The sequence below is a fragment of the Hyla sarda genome, chromosome 1 (assembly GCF_029499605.1).
Source record: "Hyla sarda isolate aHylSar1 chromosome 1, aHylSar1.hap1, whole genome shotgun sequence".
Lineage (NCBI taxonomy): Eukaryota > Metazoa > Chordata > Amphibia > Anura > Hylidae > Hyla > Hyla sarda.
In genome coordinates, this window is record NC_079189.1 from 319,030,392 (window position 1) to 319,054,466 (window position 24,075).

Consider the following 24,075-nt stretch of genomic DNA (forward strand, 5'->3'; position numbering starts at 1 on the left):
ATGCATAAACAATGGTTATTCCAAGTCAACCACAGTGCTGGGACACATGACTGCAGAACTTTCACAGACTTACACAGCGATCCATCCCAGCATCAGACTAATACTGTGGATACAGTAACATAACACCCAGCTGGTCACCAATGACCCTTAGGTCAAACTCCAGTGCCGCCAAAATTCAAACTTTTTGGCTCGGAGAGAGCAGTTGTCTTCTTGAGAAAGAGTAGTAATAATAATCTTTTTACCCTCGGTTACATTACGTGATTACTACTATTACCATTGAGTGCTGTATTGCCAGGAGCCGAAGTTTTAGAGAAGTATTTTGCCAAAACGCGCTACCCAGCATGTCCAAGTTTAAGGCTAAGGCTACACTGCAACTTTTGGCTGTACAACACTGTGGTCACTGTGCTAAAATTGCAACCTTAGATTTCTGACATACCTTGCAGAAAGCAACCACAGACATGATAGTAATGTAGCAGCATGAGTCTTATGTCTCGGGGCCAGCATTGCGTTCTTATGTCTCATGACCACAAGTAATCATGTAGTTCTAGCTTAAAGTACACTCTTTAAAATATATCAACCTACAAAACACTTGCCCTGTAACAATTGAAAAATATACCACAAAATATAATGATCAAAATGTAATTTATTGGAACAAATTTTCATAAAAACATAATTGGCAATCTCACCCTCCCCAATAAAAACAAATGCAAGATACAGATTAAAACAATAGATGGGGGGGAACATCCTGAACAGTCTAAATGATACAGACTGCCCATAAACTCTCATAGAATGAATATGGTAAGACTAGTGCGTGGTAAAAAGCCACTACCAATGGATCATTATATATATATATATATATATATATATATATATATATTTATTATCTCTCTCTCACGCTGCCCAATAACCATAACAATAGAGTACCACTGTAAAGTGAAAGTCAAGTACAATATACCACACCTGTAAACTCAAAGTGCAATATATAATAAGGTGGCTAGTGCAGAACTAAATACAGGCAGTGGGTAATGGGCATTACACATAGAGTACACAGGTGCGATAGTCACAATAAGGAGCTCATCATACAGACCAATGTATGGCAGTAGAGGTTACTCCAGGATGTTCCCCCACATCACACTCCGATGCGTTTCGCTATGCTTCCTTTAAAAAAAACTGACACCCATGTCCTCAGGTTTCATGCGCTCAGTTCCATTAAAGTCAAAGGAGCCAAGTTATAATACTACACACAGCCAAGGGACAGGGATGGTGCGGTTTTTGGAAGAAAATAGTCCTGCTGGATAACCTCTTCATGAGAGCTTTCAGAACATTTACATTGATGACCTTTCCTTGGGATAGAAGACGAATGTCTGTTTGGTTAGATGCTGGCACCCAGCACCCCCCTGATCAGCTGTGGTGTAAGTAAAGATAGTGTATGGGGCTGGAAGCTTGGCTCTGTATGTTATGTAGTGAGGGTGTCCTGCGCTGCAGAACCTGGCACCAGAACTATACAATGTACAGGGACATCTGCTTCTGGCCCTGTTTATTCTGTATGTGCCTGAGACAACTCCTTTTTAAAAGGACAATATAGTGGACCATATAGCTGTTCTTCTAAACAGATGATCAGTAGGAGCTCCAGGTGGTGACACCTGGCTGAATAAACAATGACTGGCTATTCACAGCATAGGTCATTGTTGTAAATGTCCCATAAACACCTATACAATTGATTTCCATTGATGGTAAGAATGTATGCAAGCCTCATTCAGATCAATGGATTTTCAAAATTTCTGCAACTGGTGAATATACTCTAACACTCTTTGACCAATGTGTCATAAAAGGGGTTGTCCAGTGGAAATAGTTAAATGACTAATGTCCCCAGTCTGTTTTTAAATATAACTCCCCTTCCACTGCTCCTCCTGTAGACAGTGTCATTACAGCCCCGCTCCACCAATCACTGGCCGCAATGGTGTCTCTCCTTGGCCAGTGATTGGTGAGTGGCACTGTCAGTTCCCCTGGCTGTAGACGCTATGCTCTGCAGCTCGGGGGAAAGCTGCCACCGGCCGTGGATGCGAGCTACACAGGAGCGGCGAAAGTGTTTTTTATTTTGTGGGCAGCCTGGGGACAATAGAAAAGTAACTGTTTCAACTGGACAACCCCTTTTAAAATACTAAATGTCATTGCAGTTCTTCATTTCATACCCTGTCTCTTACAAATTACAGTTACCAAGACAAACTATTTCTTTACTGAATGCTCCATTCTGTATTCCTTTCCTTGCTGTACTTCACCCCCAACCAGGTTGGTGGACTGGTTTATTTATAGAATTCTGGGGACTTCTGGCTGGTCCACTGTATAGTCCTTTTAATGGAGTTGTCTTAGCACATACACTAACCTATTCCACCCCCTTCAAGGGTATGTTAGGGTATTGGACTGTTTTAGCATGGGCACAGAACAGGTAGGGACCAAGGATTGTAATATTATAGAGCCCCAGACAAGTTCCTTAACATTGACCCTTTATGCTAGATACTAGACAGTGGAAGGAATCGTTGATAAATGTGATGTGCCTGGTGAAAGGCAGATTTAATAACCAATAACATATTGGCTTGCTTATATTTGCTTTTAGAACTTTACAATAATCTACATAAAATTGGGGTACCCCCGCCTGCCAATGGAGAAGCAGTGTGAACTAGCACCCAGTCTTCTAACTGCTATGGAGGGCAAACCTCAGCCTCAGCAAGACAGGTAAGCTGGAGTTCAGCCCTGCTGGGTTTGGGATTTGTTTTAGAATGTGGAACATATTACAGAGTGGTTATGAGCAGTACAGAATTAAACTACAATGTAATAAAGTACCATATGAACTTATGTGGGGAGAGCCTGCAAACTACAGGATTTTGTATACATTTCTAATGGTGTCCAAATCTAATGTGCCGTTTACATTTGGTAAGGGAATAAACAGAGGCATAGAACAGGTGTCCATACAATAGGCTGAAGAGGTTCATGCTCTAGTTTGGGTCCTCCGAGCATTGTGTGCACGTCTTTGAATGTTCTGGACGTGTATTCTGTGCAGCCTACTGTATGGGCACGTGAACCTAGTCATATGCCACAGTTTATACCCTTACTAAGTGTAAACGGGCACATTATATTCATCACACAGGGGAAATGAACAGCAGTAATCAGTATCAACAGAAATAATCTATATCTAGTCTGCGTTCAACTACTCCTCACTCAAGGTCAAGAAAATACAAATAAAATCCAGTTTTGCCAGCCAAACAAAGGGAAGAGAAATGAGACTGAGGCGGTCAGCCACACGCAGTGGGAGGAGATGAAGGGTTATAGGGATAGAGAATTCTGGCACTTGCCACATTTAGGACCATCCTGTGGGCAATGGCACCTAATATGCATATTTTACAAAATGCAATTTGCACAGCTCCAAAGGTAGGACCATAAAGTTGTTTGTAAGTCCTATTTGATCTTATTTAACTGGAAAACATGACAGATTCTAAAATACTGTACATTGCAGGCAAAGTGTTGACCTGACATACAGTGTACAATAATTTTTGAATTTAGGGTTTAAAGATTCTGGTGATCATACAACACATTTTTTTTTTTTGTATCATGTTGTTGTGGGTTTTATTTTTATATTAATTTTAATTGTCATTGGCTTATTTGCATCCTCTTTCCAGTTTAATGCATCTCCTGATACCAGTCCTTTATCATGTGAAGTATTCAAGTGACACCCCTAAGTCCACAACAATATTTAACCTAGCTGAAAAACCAAAGACTGTTCAGCTGCTTTTGGACTTCATGTTGGATGTTCTCCTGATGCCTTATGGGTAAAATACATTTCCTTTTGCCTACTGAGTTTTGAACATTTGGAATTAAAATAATGTGTTTGACTCATTGATCCTCCTTTTTTTTTTTTTTTTTTTTTTTTTTGGGAACATCTGTCCCTTACATCCTGAACATAGCCATAAATTGTTGCTGTTTTTTTTTTCTAGGTTTGTGTTGAATGAACCCCAAAATCGTCAGAGCGCCCCAGCTGGCCAAGGCTCCCCAGCAGGGGGGACAGGGGGAGTAGGAATCCCTCAGCCTCCGCCAGGTTTAAGCTTTTATGCAGCAAAAAGAGTTGTGGGAGACAATCCATGGTCCGCAGAGCAACTAGAACAGGTAAGGGAAACATACTTAGCAATTTAAAGGGGTACTCTGGTGGAAACGTGTTTTTTCTTTTAATTTTCTTTTTTTTAAATCCTGCCGCTGGGAAACCCTGCAATCTCTCCTGCGGCACCCCTGTCATCTGTTGATGACTGGCGATGGCATCACGAACTGCCCTGTCTATAGGAGGGGGTGTGGTGACCGCCCCGCCCCCTCCAATAGACTTACATTGAGGGGGTGGGGTGGGGTGTAATGTACTGAGGGGGTGGAGCCATGATGTCACGATCCTTTGGCCCCTGCATCGCCAGTCATCAGGCACGGAGCGAAGTTCACTCCGTGCACCAGATGACGGGATGCTGCCGGAGAAATCATGGAGGTTCCCAGCGGTGGGACCCCCGTGATCAGACATATTATTCCTTATCCTTTGGATAGGGAATAAGATGTCTAGGGGCGGAATACCACTTTAAGGCTATCAATAGAATTACATTGATCCATGTAAGCCATCTGAGGTTTGGCTTATGATAGGCCCTGGGGGGGGGGCAAAAAAGTGTGTGGTAAAAAAAAAAAAAAGTTTTAAAAAATATCCCTCCCCTAATAAAAATGTTAATTCTCCTTTACTAATTTTTTAAATAACACTGTAAAAACAAGAAAAAAATACACATTTGTATTTCCGTGTGCGTAATTGACTGAACTATCAAATTGATATGTTTCGGTGTAAACGACAAAAAATTCTAAACTCTCAAACAGCTGATTTTTGGTTACATTACATCCCAAAGAGAAGGTAATAAAAAGATCAACAAGCCAGAACTACACAAAAGTGGTACCGCTAAAAACAAACCCTAACACACCCTTTTAATTTTTTTTAATTTTTTATTTTTTTTTTATCCATAAAACGAAACAAAAAGTTTGGTATCATTGGAATCGTACTGACCTATAGAATAAAGATAGCATATCAGATTTATAGTATTCATAATACACTTTTTTTAATCATATGAATGTATCAATGGAAAGTACAACTCGTCATGCAGAAAATAAGCCCTAATATAACTGTCAGTCGAAAAAAGTTATGGGTCTTAGAATGTAAGGAGGAAAAAAATAAAGCCAGAAAAAAAAAATTGCCGAGTTATGAAGGGGTTAAGGTTGTGTGGAGAGGGCTTTGGACTTGAGGCTGCTCTATTCCCAGTGGCACCAACTACTTTAAGTAGCTAATTGCTGACTATGAACCATTTAGATGTCAAAACTGGCCAAAATGTAGTGCATTGATCTGTAGAAGCAATCCAATGATAAAAGTCTAAAGTGTGAAAAATAAATGAAATAAAAACGTTTTTCAAAAATATGAGTGAAAAAATGAAAGCTTAATCTAGGCCAATACAAACTACAGATCACTTTGCAAAAAAATGTGCAACACCACAGCTCCATAAGCACAGGAAGAAAACTGTTATTGGGGTTCATAACAGGGCAATTTGAAACATGCATCATACTTTTTTTTTTTTTTTTTTTACTAGGAATTTCTAAACAAGCGTACACACACACACATATTTTTATTTTCTTTAAAGGAAATACAATTAGTCCTGCAAAAAACAAGCCCTAACCCCTTGCCGCAAAACGCTGTTTCTAAATGGCGCTGCGGCACGGGAGGGTTATGAAGTGAGCTAATCAGCTGAGCTCACATCATACCCACACGGTCCTGGCTGCTATCAGCAGCCAGGACCCGTGGCTAATGCCGGACATCGCCGTTCAGGCAGATGTCCTGCATCAATTCTTTAGACGTGGCGATCAAAGTTGATCGCAGCGTCGAAAGTGAAGGCTTCCCAGCAGCTCAGTCGGGCTGATCGCGATGTCCTGATCAGCTAGGATGCAGTAGGATCCCTTACCTGCCTCCTGTGTGTCTGATCGTGATTGATTGTTCCAAGCCTGAAATCCAGGCTTGAGCAATCAATCGCCGATAACACTGATCAATGCAATGCTATGGCATAGCATTGATTAGTGCTGCCAATCGATGTACTACATGTTATAGTCCCCTATGGGGCCTATAACATTGCAAAAAAAAAGTGAAATATGATTTAACCCCTCCCCTAATAAAAGTTTGAATCACCCCCCTTTCTCATAAAAAAAGAGAGGAAAAAAAACTGTGTAAATAAAAATAAACATGTGGTATTGTCACGTGCGTAAATGTCCCAACTATAAAAATATATTGTTAAAGTGCACGGTCAATGGCGTACGCACAAAAAAATTCCAAATTCCAAAATAATGTATTTTTGGTCACTTTTTTTATACCATAAATAAACAGCGATCTAAAAGTCCGATCAAAACAAAAATGGTACCAATAAAAACAGATCACAGCACAAAAAATGACCCCTCATACCGCTCTGTACGTGGAAAAATAAAGTTATAGAGGTCAGAAGATGACCATTTTAACCCCTTAAGGACTGAGCCCTTTTTCACCTTAAGGACTCGGCCATTTTTTGCAAATCTGACCACTGTCACTTTAAACATTAATAACTCTGGAATGCTTTTAGTTATCAATCTGATTCCGAGATTGTTTTTTCGTGACATATTCTACTTTAATGTAGTGGTAAAATTTTTTGGTAACTTGCATCCTTTCTTGGTGAAAAATCCCAAAATTTGATGAAAAATTTGAAAATTTTGCATTTTTCTAACTTTGAAGCTCTCTGCTTGTAAGAAAAATGGATATTCAAAATATTTTTTTTTTTATTCACATATACAATATGTCTACTTTATATATGCATCATAAAATTGATGAGTTTTTACTTTTGGAAGACATCAGAGGGCTTCAAAGTTCCGCAGCAATTTTCCAATTTTTCACAAAATTTTGAAACTCTCTTTTTTTCAGGGACCAGTTCAGGTTTGAAGTGGATTTGAAGGGTCTTCATATTAGAAATACCCCATAAATGACCCCATTATAAAAACTGCACCCCCGAAAGTATTCAAAATGACATTCAGTAAGCGTTTTAACCCTTTACGAGTTTCACAGGAATAGCAGCAAAGTGAAGGAGAAAATACACAATCTTCATTTTTTACACTCGCTTGTTCTTGTAGACCCAATTTTTGAATTTTTGCAAGGGGTAAAAAGGAGAAAATTTTTACTTGTATTTGAAACCCAATTTCTCTCAAGTAAGGACATACCTCATATGTCTATGTTAATTGTTCGGCGGGCTCAGAAGGGAAGGAGCGTCAAATGGTTTTTGGGGGGCATGTCACTTTTAGGAAGCCCCTATGGTGCCAGAACTGCAAAAAAAAAAACACATGGCATACCATTTTGGAAACTAGACCCCTCGGGGAACGTAACAAGGGGTAATGTGAACCTTAATACCCCACAGGTGATTCACGACTTTTGCATATGTAAAAAAAAAAAAAAAATTTTTACCTAAAATGCCAAAATTTGACGCCCAATTTCTCCCGATTCAGAAAACACCCCATATGGGGGTGAAAAGTGCTCTGCTGGCGCACTACAGGTCTCAGAAGAGAAGGAGTCACATTTGGCTTTTTTGAAGGAAATTTTGCTCTGGGGGCATGCCGCATTTAGGAAGCCCCTATGGTGCCAGGACAGCAAAAAAAAACACATGGCATACCATTTTTGAAACTAGACCCCTAGGGGAACGTAACAAGGGGTAAAGTGAACCTTAATACCCTACAGGTGTTTCACGACTTTTGCATATGTAAAAAAAAATATTAAAAAAATTACCTAAAATGCTTGGTTTCCCAAAAACTTTACATTTTTAAAAAGGGTAAAAGCAGAAAATACCCCCCAAAATTTGAAGCCCAATTTCTCCCGATTCAGAAAACACCCCATATGGGGGTGAAAAGTGCTCTGCTGGCGCACTACAGGTCTCAGAAGAGAAGGAGTCACATTTGGCTTTTTGAAAGCAAATTTTGCTCTGGGGGCATGCCGCATTTAGGAAGCCCCTATGGTGCCAGGACCGCAAAAAATACCCACATGGCATACCATTTTGGAAACTAGACCCCTCGGGGAACGTAACAAGGGGTTAAGTGAACCTTAATACCCCACAGGCGTTTCACGACTATTGCATATGTAAAAAAAATAAAAAAAAATTTTACCTAAAATGCTTGGTTTCCCAAAAACTTTACATTTTTAAAAAGGGTAAAAGCAGAAAATACCCCCCAAAATTTGAAGCCCAATTTCTCCCGAGTACGGCGATACCCCATATGTGACCCTTAACTGTTGCCTTGAAATACGACAGGGCTCCAAAGTGAGAGCGCCATGCGCATTTGAGGCCTAAATTAGGGATTACATAGGGGTGGACATAGGGGAATTCTACGCCAGTGATTCCCAAACAGGGTGCCTCCAGCTGTTGCAAAACTCCCAGCATGCCTGGACAGTCAACGGCTGTCCGACAATACTGGGAGTTGTTGTTTTGCAACAGCTGGAGGCTCCGTTTTGGAAACCATGGCGTACCAGATGTTTTTCATTTTTATTGGGGAGGGGGGCTGTGTAGGGGTATGTGTATATGTAGTGTTTTTTACTTTTTATTTTATTTTTTGTGTTAGTGTAGTGTAGTGTTTTTAGGGTACAGTCGCACGGGCGGGGGTTCACAGTAGTTTCTCGCTGGCAGTTTGAGCTGTTGCAGAAAATTTGCTGCAGCTCAAACTTGCAGCCGGATACTTACTGTAATCCTCCGCCCATGTGAGTGTACCCTGTACGTTCACATTGGGGGGGACATCCAGCTGTTGCAAAACTACAACTCCCAGCATGCGCTGACAGACTGTACATGCTGAGAGTTTTAGTTTTGCAACAGCTGTAGGCACACTGGTTATGTATCACTGAGTTTGTGACCTTACTCAGTGTTTCAAAACCAGTGTGCCTCCAGCTGTTGCAAAACTACAACTCCCAGCATGTACGGTGCATGGTGTAAGGTGACTGCTGGGAGTTGTAGTTTGCAACTGCTGGAGGCACACCGGTCGTGAAACACTGAGTTAGGTAAAAAAAAAACTCTGTTTCACAACCAGTGTGCCTTCAGTTGTTGCAAAACTACAACTCTCAGCAGTCACCGACAGCCAACGGGCATGCTGGGAGTTGTAGTTATGCTATCAGCAGATGCACCACTACAACTCCCAGCATGCACTTTAGCTGTTTGTGCAAGCTGGGAGTTGTAGTTATACAACAGCTGAAGGTACACTTTTCCATAGAAATAATGTGCCTCCAGCTGTTGCAAAACCATAAGTCCCAGCATGCCCATAAGGGAATGCTGGGAGTTGTGGTGGTCTGCCTCCTGCTGTTGCATAACTACAGCTCCCAGCATGCCCTTTTTGCATGCTGGGAGCTGTTGCTAAGCAACAGCAGGAGGCTGTAACTCACCTCCTGCTGTTGCTTCATCGCTGGACTGTCCCTCGCCGCCGCTGTCGCTCCTGGGGCCCCGATCCCAACATGGACGCCGGGGATCGGGGTCCCCAGCACCCGGGGTAGTCTTCCCGCACCCGCTCACGCCCTCCGGAAGAGGGGCGGAGCGGGTGCGGGAGTGACGCCCGCAGCAGGCGCCCTGATTGGTCGGCCGGTAATCCGGCCGACGAATCAGGGCGATCGTGAGGTGGCATCAGTGCCACCTCACCCCTGCAGGCTCTGGCTGTTCGGGGCCGTCAGAGACAGCCCCGAACAGCCAGTAATTCCGGGTCACTGGAGACCCGATTGACCCGGAATCGCCGCAGATCGCTGGACTGAATTGTCCAGCGATCTGCGGCGATCGCCGACATGGGGGGGCATAATGACCTCCCTGGGCGATATGCCGGGATGCCTGCTGAACGATTTCAGCAGGCATCCGGCTCCGGTCCCCAACCGGCTAGCGGTGGGGGCCAAAATTCCCACGGGCGTATGGATACGCCCTGCGTCCTTAAGGACTCGGGATGCAGGGCGTATCCATACGCCCTGCGTCCTTAAGAGGTTAAACGTATAAATTTTCCTGCATGTAGTTATATGATCAAACCTATATAAGTAGGGTATCATTTTAATTGTATGGACCTACAGAAGAAAAATAAGGTGTCATATGTACCGAAAAATGTACTGCATAGAAACGGAAGCCCCCAAAAGTTACAAAATGGCCTTTTTTTTCTTCAATTTTGTCACACAATAGATCTTTGGGTAAAATGACTGATGTTGTCATTACAAAGTAGAATTGGTGGCGCAAAAAATAAGCCATCATATGGATTTTTAGGTGCAAAATTGAAAGAGTTATGATTTTTTAAAAGGTAAGGACGGAAAAAACGAAAGTGGAAAAACGCTATGTCCTTAAGGGGTTAAATGGGTCTGTAGAGAGAAAAATAATAGTTATGGCTATTAAAAGGCAAGATGGAAAACATTTCAATGCTACAATTTTTTTTATTTTCTGGATCATTAACCCCTTAAAGGGTAGCTCCCACCAAGTACTATATAATCTAATATGTCCCTACCTAGTAGTAATCTAGCCCTAACCCCCTACCTGGCTTCAACATTTTTTTTTATCGCTTTAATAGAGCAGATTTTGTGCTGCTATATCTGCTCTATAAAGCAGGGCAGGAAGCAGCGCTTCCCAGCAGGCGCGACGCCACTGACGCCTTGCTGGGCGCTTGCTTCCGCCCTCACATCGTCTATGCATGAGTGTTATTTATCTAATAGGGTGTCTCCAGCTGTTTCCCAACTACAACTCCCAGCATGCCATGATTGCTATTATCTGTCAGGCCATGCTGAGAATTGTAGTTGTGAAACAGCTGGAGACACCCTATTGTCTAATGTCATAGTGTCACAAGAATGCCCCCCGCGAGCGCTACCATCACCGCTAGCGGGGTCCCTGTGCCCACTAGCGGTGTCACATGTGCCCCCGCGATCGCTACCATCACCGCTAGCGGGGTCCCTGTGCCCACTAGCGGTGTCACAAGAATGCCGAGCGCGGCTCTGTTCCCCGTCCCTGTCAGCTGTCAGGGTACGGGAATAGATTTAAAAGCCTCGCGCGCAGCTAACGTAGTACTGCGCAGGCGCAGCACTACGCAAATAGCGTAGGGCTAACCTAGGCAGCGCTAGGAGCCTGGCGTTAGCTGCGCGCGAGGCTTTTAAATCTCTTCCCGTACCCTGATAGGGACGGGGAACAGAGCCGCGCGAGGCATTCTTGTGACACCGCTAGTGGGCACAGGGACCCGCTAGCGGTGATGGTAGCGCTCGCGGGGGGGCACATGGGACACTAGTGGGCACAGGGACAGGGTAAAGGGGGCGGGGCCGTGCGCGAGGCCAGTGGAGCTGGCCAATGCGCGCAGCCCCAGCTGTCGGCGTGCTTGCTCTCGCCTGTTTGATTGACAGGCGAGAGCAAGCACCGCAGTACCTGAATTTCGACTCATTGCCAGTCTTCAATGAGTCGAAATTCAGTAGTGACATCACTGCCGAATGCATTCGGCCACTAGGAGGGCGACCACTAGTGGCCGAATGTAAAAGTGATTTTAAACTTGTTTAAAATCACTTTTCTTAATTAAAGTATATTAGAGATATGTTGTAGTACTTAAGTACTACAACATATCAATTTTTGTACTTCATTACAGTGCCCATTTAAGGACTCAGCCCATTTGGGCATTAAGGATTCAGACCATTTTATTTTTATGTTTTCGGGTTTTTTTTTCTCCTCGCCTTCAAAAGATCATAACTCTTTTTTTTATATTTTCATCCACAGACTAGTATGAGGGCTTGTGTTTTGCGCGACCAGTTGTCCGTAATGCCATCACTCACTTTACCATAAAATGTATGGTGCAACCAAAAATATATTTGTGTGGGGGAATTAAAGAGAAAACTGCAATTTTGCTAATTTTGGAAGGTTTAGTTTTTACGCCGTGCAATTTACGGTAAAATGACATGTGTTCTTTATTCCTCGGGTCAATACGATTTAAATGATACCCATGATAGTATACTTTTCTATTACTGTTGCGCAAAAAAAAGAAAAAATAATAATAAAAAAAAAATTGCAAACTTTTTAACCAAATTAGTACATTTAAAATCCCCCTGTTTTGAAGACCTATAACTTTTTCATTATGCTGTATAAGCGGTGGTATGAGGGCTCATTTTTTGCGTCGTGATCTGTACTTTTTATTGATACCATATTTGCTTATATAAAACTTTTAATACATTTTTTTATATAATATATTTTTTGGGGGAATAAAATGATATAAAAGCAGCTATTTTGGACTTTTTTTTTTTTTTTACGTTCATGCCATTATTTTTTATATTTTATATTCTTAATAGATCGGATATTTACGCACGCGGCGATATCAAATATGTATATAAAATATTTTTCACACTTTTTGGCGGTGAAATAGGGGAAAATGGGACAATTTACGTTTTTATTGGGGGAGGGGGTTTTTCTAATTTTTTTTACTTTTATTTTTACACTTTAATAGTCCCCATAGGGGACTATTTATAGCAATCATTCGATTGCTAGTACTGTTCCGTGCTATGTATAGGACATAGCACTGATCAGTATTACCGTGGTAGGCAGGTGAGGGGACCTCCATCTGCCGTGCTGGATGATCGCATCGCTGCGGGCGATCCGATCATCCATTTTAGTGACCGCGATGCTGCAGATGCCGTGATCTGTATTGTCTGATGGTGGACATCCGCGCTATCAGCAGTCGGGACCTTCCGCACATGACCTGAGCATCGCTCTGATGCTAGCGGTTTTTGCTAAGAACGTAAATGTACGTCCTGGTGTGTTAAGTACAAGCTCACCAGATGTATATTTGCGTCCTGGGTGGTTAAGGGGTTAACATGTAATATATTTTATTTATGTATTAATCTACAACAAATCACCTTTGTTAGACTATATGTGATCAGTGTCTTCTTTTCAAATGTCTATAAAAGCTATATGATGTGGTTTGCATTGATTTTCTCATTGAATGTATAAGCTACTTACCTTGTTTCTTCAGTGCAAACTTGGGATAGTGAAGTTTATAGAGGCTGAACAGGTGCCTGAGCTGGAAGCGGTTATTCATCTGGTTATTGCCTCTAGTGACACTAGGCATAGTGTGGCTACTGCTGCTGATCTAGAGCTGAAGAGTAAGCAGAGGTGAGATGCAACATACACATTATCACCAAGAAACTTTACCCTATAATAGGTGAACTTTTGGTGTTAAATTTAAAGAAAGTATTATTGCTGTGAAAGCAATTCCCTAATATACGAATGTTTGTTCACAAAGGCTAAATCAACGCTATTAAAGAGTACCTCTTGTGATCTTGTTAAATTTTATCCTCCCAGTTCACTGCCCCCTTACGATAAACTACCCCCTGCCTTTACTTTTATTATTTCTTAGTTTTCTACCTTGATATTGCTCTGTATTTTCTGCTCAGTCTCAGATTCACAGACTGGGAAGGGGCGTTACCCAGCAGGCTGTGACATCATCTAAAGCCATACAGGGGAGAACTTCCTCCCTCACTCTGCTACCCTCAGCCCAGAGTAGTTCAGCGTGAAATCAGTTCTGATTGGTTAAGGCTGCACACATCCCCTTCAGCACTTCAGACTGCATTTCCTGATTTTGGACTTCTGCCAGGCCTGCAGGAGTCCAAAGTCTGTGCAAGAGATGGGGGGGAATCTGCTCTGGACAAGTAGGGAGACACCTAGTGGCAGCTTTTTTAAACCCAAATAAAACATAAAAAATCTTTCTAATGTACTTTGTTTAAAAAAAAAATGAAGTTTTCTCTTAAAAAGTTTTCTCTTATAATCACATTTGTTTATTTTTTTAAGCTTAATTGATTGGAACGACCCAACCATTGTCAGCAAGATGTACAAAGTGTATTTGGGAGATATCCCCCTTAAAACAAAAGAGGTAAGCAATTGTTCATAGCATGTCAAGCACTGAAATGTATTTTATTTTTTTTCCCTTCCGAACTATTTAATCTCTCTCTCTCTCTCTCTCTCTCTCTCTCTCTCTCTCTCTCTCTCTCTCTCTCTCTCTCTCTCTCTCTCTCTCTCTCTCTCTCTCTCTCTCTCTCTCTCTCTCTCTCTCTCTCTCTCTCTCTCTCTCTCTCTCTCTCTCTCTCTCTCTCTCTCTCTCTCTCTCTCTCTCTCTCTCTCTCTCTCTCTCTCTCTCTCTCTCTCTCTATATCTATATATATATATATATATATATTATAATATAATTATATATAATAAAACTCAACGTGTGTGTATATGTATGTTCCACAAAAACTTCCAAACCGCTAAAGATATTAACATGAAACTTGGCGCACATGTTAATTATGTGTCAACAACAAACATAGATAGGATAGGTGATTTAACCCTTACTCACCTCCATTTGCCTGGGTCGGAGTTTTTGTTTAAATTCCCATACAAGTCTATGGGAAATATATGTTACTGCATAACTTCCAAACGGCTGGAGATATTTCGATAATACTTGATCACATGTTACTTATATGTCCACTTAAAATATAGGCTAGTTAATTTAACCCTTAACTACCCCCATTTGTGAGGGTCTGGGTTTTTGTTTAATGTCCCATGCAAATTAATGGGAAATGTATGTTCCCACATAACTTCTGTACGTCTGGAGATATTTCAATACCTGGTACACATATAGGAGGACGGGATAGGAGGACGGGATAGGAGGAGGGCATATGACAACAATAAATGAGGCCGGGATATGAAGTCAAAAGCTTCCTCCTTTGTTGATTTTCCTCCCCAAAAAGGATGAAGAAGGAAAAACCGGGCAATGCCGGGTACTCAGCTAGTGTATTATGTAATAAAGGTCTTGCTTAATCAACATTGGTATGAAAAAAAACAACTAATTTTTTACTTTATTTCAAAGGGAAATTTACTGAAGCCAGAACTAAAAAGAGATCCTGTCAGCACCCGTGTTAAACTAAAAATTATCCCTCACCTCCTGAGATCCAGATTGGCAGCTGAGCTGTTTCCTGCTAATATACAGGTATATTCATCTATTCCACCCAAAGTTTTTGTAACTGCTGGGCAAAATGAGGTACCAATAAAAAAAGGAAAAAAAAACAGACCGTTCAAAGTGTACATAAATCATATGTATTCCTTCATGAATATTTGTGTTCTGTTTTCTAGTCTCTTTGCTACATAGAGGGCTACTAAGAATGATGCCTTTTGGTACTGTCCTGCAACAAAGACAAGTCTGATGACCTAAATGTTTATCATTTAAATTAAGGGCCAATAAGCAATGTCTTAATTTTTCAAAAAAAATACTTTCCTTTTGAAATCTTGTTTTAACAATGTGGCAGAAAAAAAACATATGTATGTAACCTACAACCCACTACCTAAAGCCAATCATACATTTCACAAGACCAGTTATGGTTCACAGTACCCCTCATTAAGAAACGTATATCCCTAGTCAGGAAAACCCTCAGTCAATTACCAGATGTTTGTATACAACAGTGCTCCAGCCACAATACATCTATAGATCTACATGCCAATTAGTAGCTCTTAAACCCTTCCCGCAGAATGTCATATATAAACGCCGGGTTGTGCAGTGCGTTCGCGCATCCCGTCGTTTATAAATGACATTCAGTTAACCCGGCAATGCGCAGCATCGCACGGGTTAACTGGCAGAAGTCCCGCTGTTTCCAGCAGGGGACAAGTTCTGCTTCACCCCCAGGACCATCCATTGATGGTCCTGGTCAGCGATCACTGTGATTGGTCCCTGTGGACCAATCACAGTGATCTGGGGTGAAAGTTCAGATTCCCCGCACTGCCCGCCCCCTGGAAGTCGGGCAGAACGGGGGACGATGGCTGCGGGGGCTCGCGGGGACCTGCGGCATAGGGGGGGGAACACGAGGGGACCGGCGGACTTACCTGGCGGGACCGAGGAGCAGCGCGGGACCGGCCACGTGGAGGAGCAGCGCGGGGACCCGGCCACGTGGAGGAGCAGCGACTGGACCGGCAGGGTGACGTATATGGTCCTCAGAAGCAGCAGTGAAGATCTTCACTGCTGCTTCTAGGAGTCTGAAAAACTACAACTCCCAGCATGCCTAGACAGCCTTTGGCTGTCTGGGCATGCTGGGAGTTGTAGTTTTGCAACATCTGGAGGGCCCCAGTTTGGAGACCATTGTATAATGGTCTCCAATCTGTGCTCTTCCAGCTGTTGCAAAACTACAACTCCCAGCATGCACTGACTGTCCAGGCATGCTGGGGAGTTTTAGTTCAGCAACATCTGGGCTCTTCAGATGTTGCCCGAACTACAACTCCCAGCATGCCCTTCAGCTGTCTGGGCATGCTGGGAGTTGTAGTTTTGCAACAACTGGAGACACACTGGTTGGGAAACATTGTTTTCTAACTCAGTGTTTCCTAACCTGTGTGCCTCCAGCTGTTGCAAAACTATAACTCCCAGCATGCACTAACAGACCATGCATGCTGGGAGTTTGTGGGTTTTGCAACAGCTGGTGCAACCCCCCCCCCCCCCCCCCCCCCCCGTGAAACTCGCTGTAATCCCCCCGCCCATGTGACTGTACCCTAAAAACACTACACTACACTACACTAACACAAAATAAAATAAAAAGTTAAAAACACTACATATACACATACCCCTACACAGCCCCCCTCCCCCAATAAGAACGTCCGGTACACCACTGTTTCCAAAGCAGAGCCTCCAGCTGTTGAAAAACAACAACTCCCAGTATTGCCGGACAGCCATTGACTGTCCACGCATGCTGGGAGTTTTGCAACAGCTGGAGGCACCCTGTTAGGGGTATTCTACGCCAGTGATTCCCAATGTCCACCCCTATGCAAATCCCTAATTTAGGCCTCAAATGCACATGGCGCTCCTCACTTTGGAGCCCTGTCGTATTTCAAGGCAACAGTTTAGGGCGACATATGGGGTATCGCCGTACTCGGGAGAAATTGCGTTACAAGGTTTGGGGGGGCTTTTTCTTCTTTAACCCTTCATGAAAAGGAAATGTTGGGGTCTACACCAGAATGTTAGTGTAAAAAAATTAAATTTTTTACACTAACATGCTGATGTTGCCCTATACTTTACATTTTCACAAGAGGTAAAAGGGAAAAAAGCCCCCCAAAATTTATAACGCAATTTCTCCCGACTACAGAGATACCCCATATGTGAGCGCAAAGTGCTCTGGGGGCGCACAACAAGGCCCAGAAGGGAGAGTGCACCATGTACATTTGAGGTGATTTGCACAGGGGTGGCTGATTGTTACAGCGGTTTTGACAAACGCAAAAAAAACAAAACCCCACATGTGACCCCATTTCGGAAACGGACACCCCTCACGGAATGTAATGAGGGGTGCAGTGAGAATTTACCCCCCCACAGGTGTCTGACGGATCTTTGGAACAGTGGTCCGTGAAAATGAAAACTTGTACAGCCCACTGTTCCAAAGATCTGTCAGACACCAGTGGGGGGCAAATGCTCACTGTACCCCTTGTTACGTTCCTCAAGGGGTCTCGTTTCCAAAATGGTATGCCATGTGTTTTTTTTTTTTGCTGTTCTGCACCAGAGGGGCTTCCTAAATGCGATATGCCCCCCGAGCAAAATTTGCTCTCAAAAAGCCAAATATGACTCCTTCTCTTCTGAGCATTGTAGTTCGCCCATAGTGCACTTCAGGTCAACTTATGGGGTACCTCCATACTCAGAAGAGAAGGGGTTACAAATATTGGGGGGTATTTCCTGCTATTAACCCTTGCAAAAATGTGAAATTTGGGGGGAAACACACATTTTAGTGGAAAAAAAAAATTTTTTTTTTACATATGCAAAAGTCGTGAAACACCTGTGGGGTATTAAGGCTCACTTTATTCCTTGTTATGTTCCTCAAGGGGTCTAGTTTCCAAAATGGTATGCCATGTGAGGGTTTTTTGCTGTTCTGGCACCACAGGGGCTTCCTAAATGCAACATGCCCCCCAAAAATCATTTCAGAAAAACGTACTCTCCAAAATGCCCTTATCGCTCTTTCCCTTCTGAGCCCTCTACTGCGCCCGCCGAACAATTTACATAGACATATGAGGTATGTACTTACTCGAGAGAAATCGGGCTACAAATATAAGTATACATTTTATCCTTTTACCCCTTGTAAAAATTCAAAAATTGGGTCTACAAGAACATGCGAGTGTAAAAAATGAAGATTGTGAATTTTCTCCTTCACTTTGCTTCTATTTCTGTGAAACACCTAAAGAGTTAAAATGATGACTGAATGTCATTTTGAATACTTTGGGGGGTGCAGTTTTTATAATGGGGTCTTTTGTGGGGTATTTCTAATATGAAGACCCTTCAAATCCACTTCAAACCTGAACTGGTCCCTGAAAAATAGTGAGTTTGAAAATTTTGTGGAAAATTGCTGCTGACCGTTGAAGCCCTCTGGTGTCTTCCAAAAGTAAAAACTCGTCACTTTTATGATGCAAACATAAAGTAGACATATTGTATATGTGAATAAAAATTTTTTTTATTTGTAATATACATTTTCCTTACAAGCAGAGAGCTTCAAAGTTAGAAAAATGCTAAATTGTCAAATTTTTCATCAAATTTTAGGATTTTTCACAAGGAAAGGATGCAAGTTACCACAAAAATTTACCACCATGTTAAAGTAGAATATGTCACGAAAAAACTATCTCGGAATCAGAATGATAACTAAAAGCATTCCAGAGTTATTAATGTTTAAAGTGACAGTGGTCAGATGTGCAAAAAACGCTCTGGTCCTTAAGGCCAAAATGGGCTTGGTCCTGAAGGGGTTAACAAGGCATATCCATTTGAGTGTAATTCACTTCAGTGTATTGCACATTAACCCAATTATGTAACCTCTTAATGATTGCGCAAGGCCAAATGATACTGCCACACTATCTTATTACCATTCTGTTACTGTGTAAATCCCATTATATCGAAACCAATATTAACACTGTACAAGGGACCAATAATACCACTACATTCTGATCACATCTTACCCCTGCCTTAAGATTAAATAATATCACAATACTATTGATGAATAAAAACACAGAACAACATTACCTTGGTGCAGTTACCACAGTATCTACAGTGACACACAGGTGATGTCGGTCTCCTCTGTTAGGAGTCATCTATTTTTATTTTTATTTTTTCCTTCTCTATCCAGTTCAGGTATCATGATTTCTTTTAGCCAAAACTTGTGTCTGCAGAATCTGTCAAACAAATAACTTAGTCTTTGCTCTCTTTTAATACCATCCTCACCTTTTCCCCAACAATAGTGACTCCAATGCTAATAATGCTCCCAGCAGATAAATACTATCCCCCCAGTAAGCAAAAAAATAAATGTTAAATAAATGACTTGGAAGCTCTGAACTAAATGTCTCATCATACCCCCAACTTTGATTCCCCCTGCTCCTCAGTTTGGTCCCCCCCCCCCCCCCCCGCCCAAGTGCCACATCATTCCTCCCACTTTATCAGCCCCATGTACCACATTTAAATCCCCCCTCCCCTCTGACGTGTGCCTCATTATTTTCTCTTTGTGCCTTCTTTCCCCTGTGATTCCCCCTGCCTCATCATTCCCCCCCCCCCTATTATCTCCCCCTCTCATCACCCCCCCCCTTTTTATATTGTTTATATTCCCTCACCTGGCCCCGCTCAGGTCAGACGGTGGGTCTTGCAGGCTATGGGGCCAGTAAAGAATGATGAGTGACATCCCCTGCCGGCTCCTCTGAGCGGCGTCAGGGATGTCACTCGTCATTCCCTGCAGCTGCCGCTGGTCAGGGTGGCCGCATCGCTGGCTGCTTGTTAAAGTTCAGCAGCCCGGCCGCGGCAACTTTAGAACTGTCACCAGCGGTGGATGCAGGGAGTGACGGCCCTGACGCCACACAGAGAAGCTGGCAGGAGGCATCACTCGTCATTCTTTACTGGCCACACAGCCTGCAAGACCCGCCGGCTGCCGGAGCGCGGCCAGGTAAGGAAAATAAAAAAATATTAAAAGCAAGGGAGAAGTGTTCACCCGCAGCTGCCGCTGCTGGTCACGGTTTAAGTGGCCACTGCCGGCCTGCTGATCTTTAACAAGCAGTCGGTGCTCCACCCACTGCTTCCTCTCTGCTCCCACACCTTTTAGCTGTGAGTGTTAAGTTAGTGCAGGCATCTGGGTTAAGTGGGGCAGTGGCAGCACCTTAGGTCCTGCCATCGCCCTCCCCAGGGGCACCGCAATCTACCACCTGAGGCAAGATTCTTATTTCGCCTCATAGCAGATGCATCCCATGTTACCACTATAACATAGTTAAATATTTGAAGGGAAGTTTTACTATAAGGATTTGAGCACTTTAGAAATCCTCACCATTGCCTTTTTTTTTTTTTTTTTTTTTTTTTTTACCAGTGGGTCAAGATAATGTCTTATTTCTTTCACATTATTGTAGGTTGTTTATGATGGCCTTTTTGGGGGAAACACAAATGCCAAGTTACGGTTGTTATCTCTGCAATTTGTGCACCATATCTGTGGAATGTAAGTAACTGTAACAACTGAGAATGTTCTTCTTTTTAGAGGGGATGTACTTGATTAGTAAAATATGGTTGCTTTTCCCAGAGAAACTTTCAAATCACTTTATATTAATATATTTTTTTTTGGAATAAATAAATGTGACAAAATAAAGCAGCCATTTTGGACTTTTTTTTTTTATCGGAGCCCGGCTGGCGAAACAAGCATCTATTTAAATGTGCGCATTGCCGCAGATGCTGTGATCTGAATTGATCACAGCATCTGAGGGGTTAATGGCGGACATTGGTGCGTTCGCTGATGTCCACAATCACTGGCGGGTCCCCAGCTGCTGATAGCACCCGGTACCTGCAGTGCATGACGCGGGCACCACTCCGATGGTCATGTACAAGACGTAAATGTACTTCCTCATGCGCGAAGTACCTCCGCACCAAGATGTAAATTTACGTCCGTGGTCGTTAAGGGGTTAAGCATCATATAAATGTACATACAGAAACTTGACTTTCAACCTACACAGCAGTAGCTTTTAAATTTATATAGTAACAAACAGTTACATGGGCATTCAGCAAGCCTGAAACAGCCAGGAAATAGAGCCTGTTTTATGCAGTGTTTTACTGTATTTTTTTATTTTTATTTTTTTATTTTTTTTAAACAGATCTGCTGTGTGTGTCTTGGTGCCTGATACCTCATGGCACATTGTGAGGTCCATATCTTAAGTCTGAGCTGTTTTGGCAATATGAGGGGGGCACTAAACAATGTTAGCCAGGTGGTTTTAAAGTTGTGGCTGATCAGCGTATGTAGTCTATTGATGTACAACTAGCATTGCCTTTAGTAATTTAAGGACCTATTTATTTTGCTTCATAACAGTTGTCCTGATGGTAAAATAAAACCTCTAGGTCCGATGTTACTGAATGGGCTTACAAAGCTGATTAATGAATATAAAGAGGTAAGAGAAAAATGATCTTATTAATCTTTGATATGGCCAAATATTGTGACTGTGTATAAAAAAGTGAAAAAAAAAAAACTAAAACAAATTGTGGGCTTTAACTCTCTCGTTTTCAAGGTAAATATTTGGCATATGCAGATTTTTTTTTACTTATATCTAAAGCTAAATGCATTTTCTGTTCGTAAATGGCAGTGCTTTGTGGGATGTCAGATAATGGATCACATATGTACGATTGGAATGTAGATCAGGTGCTGTTAGTTTACACGGGCAGTGTATTAAAACCACTGGCTTGGCATGAAGAAAACAACTTGAAATAACTTAAACCCATGTTCTGTGTCTTAAAAATATGTTTGTATAATTGTGCTTTAGGGTGCATTTTACAGGGCGCATATTATGCAGGTTCACCTAAGCAGAAAATCTGCAGCATTTCCAAAGGTAAATGTGCAGTGGCAAATCTGAACAAAGTTGCAGATTTCCCCCATTTACTTACCTTGTGTTCAATCATTTTGGACTAAATTAACAACTAAAATAAAGATCTAGTTCAGATTTTTCTGACTAGTAGTACAGAATTGCAGCTGTAAAATGTGTCTGAACTTTGTGCCGGTTACTTTGCAGTGTTTCTGCAACAAATCCGTTACAATAACATTTTCTTGTGGAATTTGACTTCCCATTGACGTAAATGGGGGGAAAATCAGCAACTTAGGCGCAACATCGATTGACAAATAAAATCTGCATTACAGGTCTATTTATGTACAGGTCTATTCCATAGTGATTTTTACTGCAGTTTGTGGAAGAGGGTCTTTCAGTCGTATTACTTGCAATATGCTGATTTTCTTTACACGATAATACTTTGCATAAAACCGGCAAATTTTATTTTATTCGCTTGTTAAATTATACATATTTCATTTTTTATTTTATTTTACTCTACAGGATCCAAAGCTGCTTTCCATGGCATATTCAGCTGTCGGCAAACTCTCAGGGTATGTTGACAAGAACAAACCTGGTGGATGATCTTCACTGTTTTTAGACTTGCACTATGTTGAAAATCTTGTTATTTATATATTTTTATTTTTCTTCTTCCTTTTACTTCCATCTAGCCGTATGCCTAAGCTTTTTACAAAGGACCTGGCCTTAGTTCAGCAGTTTTTTGAAGCAATGAGGAAGGTAAGAATTCTAGCTTAGTCCTATATGGGTGTTTTTAACATTTTTTAAACTCCTTGCCGCAAAATGCCGGATTTATACGGTGCTGCGGCACGGGAGAGTTATGAAGCGTGCTCAGGAGCTTAGCTCACCTCATACCCACACAATCCTGGTTGCTACCAGGACCCGTGGCCAATACCGGACATCGCCGTTCCGGCAGATGTCCAGCATTAACTCTTAAGACGCAGCGATCAAAGTTGATCGCCAGGTCTAAAGTGAAAGGGAAAGCTTCCCTGCTTCTCAATCAGGCTGATCGGGACCATCGCGGTAAAATCACGATGTCCCGATCAGCTAGGACACAGCAGGAGGGTGTCATTACCTTTCTCCTGCGCGTGCGATCGGCGATTGATTGCTCCAAGCCTGAAATCCAGGATTGAGCAATCAACCGCCGATAACACTGATCAATGCATTGCAATGCAAAGGCATTGTTCAGTGTATTGAATCAATGTACTGCATGTTATAGTCCCTTATAGGGGGCTATAACATTGCAAAAAAGTGAAAAAAAAAAAAAAAAAAGTTAATAAAGATGCTTTAACCCCTTCCCTAATAAAAGTTTGAATCGCCCCCCCCCCCTTTTCCCATAAAAAAAAAAATGTGTAAATAAAAATATGTGGTATCGCTGCATGCGTAAATGTACTATAAAACTATAAAAATATTGTTAGTTAAACCGCACGGTCAATGGCGTACACGCAAAAAAAAATCCAATGTCCCAAATAGCGTCTTTTTGGTCATTTTTTATATCCTTAAAAAAATGAATAAAAAGCGAAAAAAGTCCGATCAAAACAAAAATGATAAAAACTTCAGATCACGGCGCAAAAAATGAGCCCCCATACCACCCTGTACGTGGAAAAATAAAAAAAAAGTTATAGGGGTCAAAAAAGGACAATTTTAAACTTATACTTTTTCCTGCATGTAGTTATGATTACGTCAAAATCAAACCTATATAAGTAGGGTATCATTTTAATAGTATGGACCTACAGAATAAAGATAAGGTGTCATTTTTACAGAAAAATGCACTGCGTAGAAACGGAAGCCCCCAAAAGTTACAAAACTGCATTTTTTTCTTCCATTTTGTCGCGCAATTATTATTTTTTTTCCGTTTTACCATAGATTTTTGGTTATAATGACTGATGTCATTACAAAGTAGAATTGGTGGCGCAAAAAATAAGCCATCATATGGATTTTTAGGTGCAAAAATGTAAGGAGGAAAAAACGAAAGTGGAAAAATGCTATGTCCTTAAGGGGTTAATATCATAGAGATACACCACAAAAAAGGTGCAATCACATAGTCCAAAATGAGCATATACAATGTAACAACTAAGAGGTGTCTAGTTACAATTTTGTACTTTTTGCAGTAAGAGAAATTCTTTTTACGATGGCATTTTTTTTATGTTTTCTTCAA

General features: G+C 41.8%; 1 protein-coding gene across 1 annotated transcript in view; it reads left to right on the forward strand.

Moving 5' to 3' along the window:
- ECPAS (Ecm29 proteasome adaptor and scaffold) overlaps window positions 1-24,075 on the forward strand; it is a 121,056-nt gene that overhangs the window by 7,725 nt on the left and 89,256 nt on the right. Inside the window, exons 4-13 of the mRNA XM_056518777.1 lie at window positions 2,615-2,733; window positions 3,675-3,824; window positions 3,990-4,158; window positions 13,057-13,196; window positions 13,872-13,953; window positions 14,929-15,048; window positions 20,451-20,536; window positions 21,395-21,473; window positions 22,404-22,453; window positions 22,571-22,637. Of these exons, the coding sequence (XP_056374752.1) occupies window positions 2,615-2,733; window positions 3,675-3,824; window positions 3,990-4,158; window positions 13,057-13,196; window positions 13,872-13,953; window positions 14,929-15,048; window positions 20,451-20,536; window positions 21,395-21,473; window positions 22,404-22,453; window positions 22,571-22,637 (1,062 nt within the window). The remainder of the gene's footprint in view (window positions 1-2,614; window positions 2,734-3,674; window positions 3,825-3,989; window positions 4,159-13,056; window positions 13,197-13,871; window positions 13,954-14,928; window positions 15,049-20,450; window positions 20,537-21,394; window positions 21,474-22,403; window positions 22,454-22,570; window positions 22,638-24,075) is intronic.